The sequence below is a fragment of the Cibotium barometz genome, chromosome 62 (assembly GCF_041138505.1).
Source record: "Cibotium barometz isolate CiBa-2024 chromosome 62, ASM4113850v1, whole genome shotgun sequence".
In the NCBI taxonomy this organism is placed as follows: domain Eukaryota; kingdom Viridiplantae; phylum Streptophyta; class Polypodiopsida; order Cyatheales; family Cibotiaceae; genus Cibotium; species Cibotium barometz.
In genome coordinates, this window is record NC_141107.1 from 29576477 (window position 1) to 29584098 (window position 7622).

The following is a 7622-nucleotide window of genomic DNA, read 5'->3' on the forward strand; positions in this document are numbered from 1 at the left end:
TAAATACCTTTGCACACACACTATGTGAGTGTGAGAGCATGCTATGTGTATTACCTTGCTTTGTGGTTAATATACTTTGTGAAACCAAGATCGTACTCTTGTTTGTGCTCATTCTACATGTGGTTTAGTATTAATCATCATCATTTAGGTTTTCCTTATGATTTTGCTGAGAGAGAGTAGTATTAACCCTCTTTGTTACACATTAGCTTGAGTACTACCTCTAGGCATGTGCTAGTTCATGAGTCACATGATTGAATTAGCAAGCTTCATTCAATCTTTGTGGGGATTTTAAATCTAACATTTGGTATCAGAGCTTCTTTCCTAGGCTATCATTTGTGTGTGTGAGGCATGAATGATTGTGTGGGTGGAGTGCATTATTAGTGGGTAACTAATGCTTCATATAGTGGCACGTTGGGGCATTTGATTTTTCTTACATCTTGATTACTTTGTGAGTGAGCGATCCTCATTAATCTTTGTGGGAAATTTTGCACTCTCTTTGATGTCTTGAGTAGCACAAGGAGAGTAGGAAACCTTGAGCAAGAGAGAGATTCATTTCTTTGTGAGAGAGAGAGAGAGAGTTTGTGGTGGTGAAGGATATTTTCATGGAGGTTAAAAATTCAAGTGATGGTGTGCAATGCATCATCATTGCAAGATTATCACATCAACTCCATTACATTGTGTTCTTATTTAGCACTTAAGTATGGAATTTATCTCATACTAATAGTATGCAGAAAACTGTCTCTATGTAGTACTCTGCATTGGAGGCTTCAATTCAAGAGCTTTTGAGCATCATTTTGAGAGAGGTTCTCGGCTTGCAGCAAAGGTAACACGGGCGTAGCAGCTCCATACTTCATTGCAATCCTTGCACCCACTTAAGCTCGATTAACCTGGTGCTTCTTCTCTAGTCTTGTTACAGAGAGGTAACACCTCTGTGGTGGACAGTTCCTCTTTGCTACACAGCACCATTGGAGGGGCTCTCAAGCTTGAGAGAGAGACCAATTCAGGGCGCTTCAGACCCAGTCCAAAGGCATAACAAAACTGCCCTCAAACTGGCACAAAGGAGCAAATTCTCATTGGGTTTTCTGCACTGTGTAACAGAAGAATAGAAGTGATTAGTGAGATTAATCGGGACTCCAATCAGCACAATTGATGCCTTCAGCATGTGGCACTCTGTGAGGCAAACCTATAGGAAGAATCAGAACCCAAATCGGTGCAGAATTTGAGAAGATTTAGATGCTCCATTGATTCCTCCTTGGATTTCTCCTATTTTGGTGGGAGAATAAATTTGAATTTTAAACCTTAGAAATGCTTTGTGAAGGGTAATTTACCCATATAAAATCACCATGCCCTCTTCATGTGAACTCTCAAATCAAAATCCTAGGGTTATTAAAAGGAAATTAAAGAAGACTAAGCCAAAGCCACATTATTACTATTATTCCAAGGCACTTGGCATAAAAGTAATAAAAGAAGACTAAACCAAAGCCACAATATTCCTATTATGCCAAGGAACTTGGTATTTCAGAATTCCTTTGTAAAAATATGCATCTATATGGAGAGAGAATCTTAGTCATTTGATTCCTTAGTGATCATTATAAAACTATGTGATATAAAGCGCTTCTCATCATTGTGGGCTTTGTGGGCAACACAGTTCTTTGTGATTTGTTTTACATCTTTGTGGGTACAACTGGTCAAAGCTCTTTTGTAGTGTCCTATAAAGGACCTTCCTTATACTTTGTGAATGGGTTCCTTCATGCATTCCTACTTTGAGAAACGTGATGATTTTGATGGCACCAGGTGTCATACCTAGTGCATGAAAATGTAGATGGCATTAATTGATTGTGACCTCTCGGGTGTTGTGAATGGTAGTGAAAAAAGTCCAAGTGGGAGGGACCTCGGTCTAATGAATAGATGGATCAATGCTGATTGCAAGGGTTCGGCTTTCATCATCTCGGGATGGCAGATAATCAGATAAATCAAGTTAGCTCTTCTAAGAGCTCTCATGAGGCTTGGACAAGGCTCAAGTCCATTTTTGGACAAACAAATGCTGTTGCACGTCTCTTTTTGAGGAGAAAACTTGATAGGCTTGACAAAGCAGACAATGTGAATGTAGCAACACATGTAAATAATCTGAGATGTCTCATAGATCAACTTGGTGGTGCAGTTAACATCGATGAGGAGAAAGTAGAGTCTATGTTGTTGGCTAGTATGCTATGAGTCTTATGTTTTAGGCATTGCAAATCAAACAAATCTTACTCTTTCGTCAGTAGCCTCCTCTCTTATTCTAGAAGAGACAAGGCAACAGACAAACAATGAGTCAATATCTTCTTTAGGTGATAAGGCATTTGTTGCTAAAGACAAAAAGGAGAAGAAAAAGGAGAGACCCCACAGGACTTGCTACTACTGTAAGAAGGAAGGACATATAATGAAGGGTTGCTTCAAGAAGAAGGATTAGAAGGAAGAGAAGGACAAAAAGAAGGAAAGGACCAAGCCAAGGACTCCAACCACAAAGAAGAAGCAAATTATGCTGATCTTGATTATGCCTTCTAAAAGTGCATATACTTCTATGTGATCTCTTTGTGGTTTTCTATGAGATGTAAATATTCTCTATAACCAGTGTACACTTACTTTGTTTAAGTACTTGATTCAAGCACACCCTGCGTGGTATGGATGCTTGATCAAGAGAGAGTATTGGAGGTAGGATGATCTAGCATCCATACCTTGTCTTAGTGGAACTTTGTGTGGGTAATATTACTTTGTGAGGGTACAAATATTAGCCCAAGGTCTAAGGGTGTAGGAGAATCCACCCATGCATCATCAGTGATGTAAGCCTCTCCCCTAGCATCTACTAGGGAGGTGGAGAGAATGTAGGTGGAGGTGGAGAGATTTGGGGAAAGAAGGTGCCTAGCTCCAATGGGCCTATAAATACCTTTGCACACACACACTGTGAGTGTGAGGGCATGCTATGTGTAGTACCTTGCTTTGTGGTTAATATACTTTGTGATTTATTGTGAAATCAACCTCTTACTCTTGATTGTGTTCATCATCAATATACTTAAGTGTTCATTCTAGATGTGGTTTAGTATTATCATCATCATTTAGGTTTTCCTCTATGATTTTTCTCATAGAGGTTAGTTCTAATCCTCTTTGTTACACATTAGCTTGAGTACTACCTCTAGGCATGCTTCTAGTTCATGAGTCACATGATTGAACTAGTATGCTTCATTCAATCTTTGTAGGGATTACGTTGGGCCAAGTACTGGTGTCACCCACCCAGCCTCCTAGCCACCACATGGAGAGAACACCCTGCAGCCCAAGACAAAGGGGCATGCATGGGGATATTCTCAACCCCTCGTCTCTTTTCCTATATATACCACCACTAAGGTTCCCAACCTTTGTAAATGGGGATATCAGCTGCCACATGTCATTCACTAGGAAGGGGGCTCAATTACACTTTCAACAAGGGGGGGGGTGTTGAAAGTGTAATCGACCCCCCTTCCTAGTGCATGACACATGGCAGCTGATATCCCATACACAAAGATTGGGAACCTTAGTGGTGATATATATATAGGAAAAGAGACAAGGGGTTGAGAGTATCCCCATGCACGCTCCTTTTCCCTGGGCAGGAGGGTGCCATCTCCCCCGTTGGGCAGCTAGGAGACTGGGTTTGGGAACCCAGTACTCGGCCCAACCTCTGGTGTTTGACATGGTATCAGAGCCTGTTTGGTGCTGGACCTGCTGGTGGGTGTGTTGGCACAGCTGGCAGCTGGTAAACTTGGCTGCTGTGTTTGATGGTGGTCGACGGCCAGTTTGTGATTACGTGCGTGCACCCGGGTCCTGGACTGTGTGGAGTTGGTGGCTGCTTGTGGAACTGGGCTACTGGTGGCATGGGCGTTGTGTCAAGCTCGGTGTGCTGTAGGCACCGTGTTGGCTGGGTGAGACTGGTCGTTGATGGTTTCGCGATTTTTGGGGGGTTGTTGAAAGTGTAAATGAGCCCCCTTCCTAGTGAATGACACATGGCAGTTGATATCCCATATACAAAGGTTGGAAATGAGATAAGGGATTGAGAGTATCCTGTGCACGCCCCTTTGCCCTGGGCAGCAGGGTGCTCTCTCCCCCATTGGGTGCGGCTAGGAGGCTAGGTTTGGGACCCAGCCCAACCTCTGGTGTCTGACAAGGCCCTATGCCAAGAAGGCTTCAGGAGAAACTATTCTACTCTGAGTGCACATTCACTCTCTGAGCTATCATTGAGGAGGCGAGGGCACAAGATCATCCAGTCTATTGTTGCTTTGTAGACTTCAGGGAGGGTTTTGATTCTGTCCCCCAACAGGTGGTCTCATCTCAGGTGTACCTCCGAGTGACCTTCACAGGTCTGATCTTTTCCACGAGACCAGCCTCTCAGACCCGTCTAGTGAGAGGCAATGCATCCATAGCCTCAGTGTTTCCAGGCCCACTTCTAGGAGCCCCACACCAAGTGTTGGCTTTTTCACACCTTGGTGCGACCCGAAGCAATGTATGGAGCCTCTTTTTGAAGACCAGACCTTAGAGCGGAGGATTGGAGGATAGAGAGACTGCACGTGATGATACTTTCACATATGATCAGGAGTAAGCCATCTGTGCCACATGATATTATCTAGGCAGAGGGCCACGTCGATGAAACTAGGAACGATCTGAGAGTATTAAGAAGGACTGTGCCCCTTGCGATCTAACCGCATCAAGGACTCAAGGGCCAGCCGTGGCAAAAGGTAACCATCCAGTGTATATATGTGGTGAATCTTGGTGTTAATTTGGAAGAGGGCATATATGACAAGGGGCCCTGCCCCAAACTCAGATGAACCGTCTCCCTCCCTTCCAGTATAGCCTCAACTCCCCGCATCTAGATCTCTCCTGGCAAGAGATCAATCGCCTTATCCTGCTAGATCTGATGGGGCTTTATACGAGCGGACATGGGTGTCGTCACCATCCGAGATTCCCACAAAACTCCAGCTTTACAAACAGCAATTTTTGGGAGTTTCAGAGGACAGATTCATTGAGAGCCCCAGATACCACCACAAACAAATGTCACATGCCATGCGGATTGCCATTACCCAGCTGAGGTTATCATCTCATTGTCTCCGTATTGAGGCAGAGGGCATCCCACAAGAGACATGGATATGCAACGTATGCACGACAAACAAAGGACCAGTATCAGTTTAGATGCCCACTCTACTATGAGATCGATGGGAGATTTCACTGCCTATGGACTCGGCCCTCTCACCAGTTATGCAATATGAGGATCAAAGATGCCTGAGCATGTACTTACTAGAGCTCCGCTGCCATCGAGAGGTCATGCAAAGACAGCACCCGGGGAATCAGAGACAACACAATGCCTCTCAGACCTCCACCACAGACTTTTTTGGATTTCAGCCACCAACTATAGAGGCTGTCACCCAGGCCCGACAGAAGCAGCAAGATCAAGAATGTCATCACCCACATACACAGGCGCATGACACTCTGACCCCATGCACCGAAGGTGTCACCACAGAGAGAGAGAGAGAGAGAGAGAGAGAGAGAGAGAGAGAGAGAGAGAGAGAGAGAGAGAGAGAGAGAGAGAGAGAGAGAGAAGGAGAGACCAATCCCTTCTAAGTGTCAAACGCACCTGACCCCAGGGATCTCAGCCCTCCTTCGACAACATGGAGAGCTCTCATCACAAGGGGGAAATGTTATTACTGCATTACGTTCTATACCAGAGGATGGTATCATTGTATGACCCCCATTGTACACATTGGGATCATCTATCATCCACATCAATACCGATATTGTAAACCCCCCCATCCCCCCAAAAAAAACAGACATGTTCCAACGACTCGGTATTTCTCATGGATACATTGTGCTACTTGTTGGTCTCATACACCCTTTGGGTCTTTTTAAGACGTTAATACAACTCTCTCTTATTTCTATTCTTTTCTACATTTTTTATTTTTGGTTATACTAAAAAAATGTAACCTTTTATGATTTTCTAGCCGCTTCCATTTTCTAGACTCGGGCCATTTCCATTCCATAAACATCAGACATATCCGTTCCTGTTCAATGCCACTATGATGTATGTATATATGTATAATTTCAGGATGCCAGAGATGTGATACAATTACTCACTGTCGAGCCTTGTAGTCCCTCATCAATTGAATAAATATCTTGTTTTCAGCATCTCCTAAGGTGCCCTGAATGGCACTTAAGTAAGCTGCAGGATCGTCTCTCGGTAAGCCAGAAGATGTTGCCATGCTATCATCATTTCTTGATGTTTCAACGCTGCAAAACTTGAACAAGAAATCAGATCAGTAATGAAAGCAGGCTTTTCATGAGGAGGTCAACCAAGCCAGATTAATCTCTAAACTTTGCAAAAACTCCCCCCAATTTTTTTTAAATAATCAGCTTTGCATAAAATTAATGAACAGAATGTATTTAGCAGTAGTATTGATGAATTATATGTAAATAAAAATCCTTCCAAAATGCCATTCATTTTGAAATAAAAATCTATTTTCATATAATGATTACATGTGAATGAAAACTGCCTGTAGTTCTGAAATCTATTAAGATGTATATGAAGCTAAAATAGTTTGTTGAATTAATTCAGGAAAAAGGATTTCTCACCGTTCTGGCTTAGTTTTCTTATGTTTTGACGGAGACCTCATGATGATTAGCGCCTCTTAATCAAAACCTGATGCAAATCTTGAAGCTAATTAGCAATGGGCTCCTTAATTACAAGGCTTCCTTTCTAATTAACAGCTTCTAGAGGCTAGGGTAGAAAATTTCGAATCAGGGTTATTTAGTTTAAACTTGATTAGGGGGAGCTTGAAGAAGCACCTGGACTGTCAGAGGTAGAGAAGCTGCATTCAACGATGCATGCCGAACAGTCTCTCACGCGCGTCGTTTGATCAAATTCAAAAGTTTAATAAAATTCTAATCAGGCAACGTTTTAATATTCTAATTTTTTATTTTTGTGACTTCTTTCAAAAGTTTAATAAAATACTACTGGGGCAACGTTTTAATATATTCTAATTTAATTTTTTCTAAGTAATTAATGATTTACATTATTCACTCATTGTAGGCGGCGTGTCGGGTTCCACGATGAGGACCTGGGTTCCATACCTAGGGGCTACACGACGGACGGCAGCACACACGCCACACACAAATTAAGTAATTAACTTCTTTCAAAGTAATTAATGATTTACATTATTCACTCATTGTAGACCCCTATTGGCCCATTCAATTGACTCCCCTTACGCACTACATTGGTGCATGCTCGAGTCAAAATTTTGTGGTCGATCACATTGAGAAATCTAATGGTAGAAATAATTCTACGTAATTTTTTCATTTTCGAATATATCTAGATTAGGTGTAGATAGTTTTGAATAGCATTTGTTGGTCAGTGTAAGAAGAAGTCAATCATCAAGCAATGCAAGGTTAGAGTTTTATCTCGTAATTTTGATCATTGAAAAATGTGGATTAGAGTAAGTAGAATACTTGGATAGTTGTACTTATGGTTTCTCTATCACTCGTGTCGTTTGAGGTACGTACACTTAAATTCAAAAGTTTAATCAAAATACTAATCAAGCAATGTTTTAATATTCTAATGGCCTATTAAG

At 42.1% G+C, this 7622-nt stretch overlaps 1 protein-coding gene across 3 annotated transcripts in view; it reads right to left on the minus strand.

Annotated features, from left to right (window-relative positions):
• Nucleotides 1-6749, minus strand: part of LOC147604342 (paired amphipathic helix protein Sin3-like 3) — a 28889-nt gene extending 22140 nt beyond the window's left edge. For all 3 annotated transcript variants that reach the window (XR_015265417.1, XM_086795309.1, XM_086795310.1), the window contains exons 1-2: nucleotides 6628-6749; nucleotides 6133-6285 (exon numbers count right to left, since the gene is read on the minus strand). Coding sequence is in view for 2 of the 3 variants with exons in the window: in XM_086795309.1 (XP_086651435.1) it covers nucleotides 6133-6285; nucleotides 6628-6668 (194 nt within the window). In the remaining variant the exon portion in view is untranslated. The remainder of the gene's footprint in view (nucleotides 1-6132; nucleotides 6286-6627) is intronic.
• Between the last annotated feature and the right edge of the window lie 873 nt (nucleotides 6750-7622).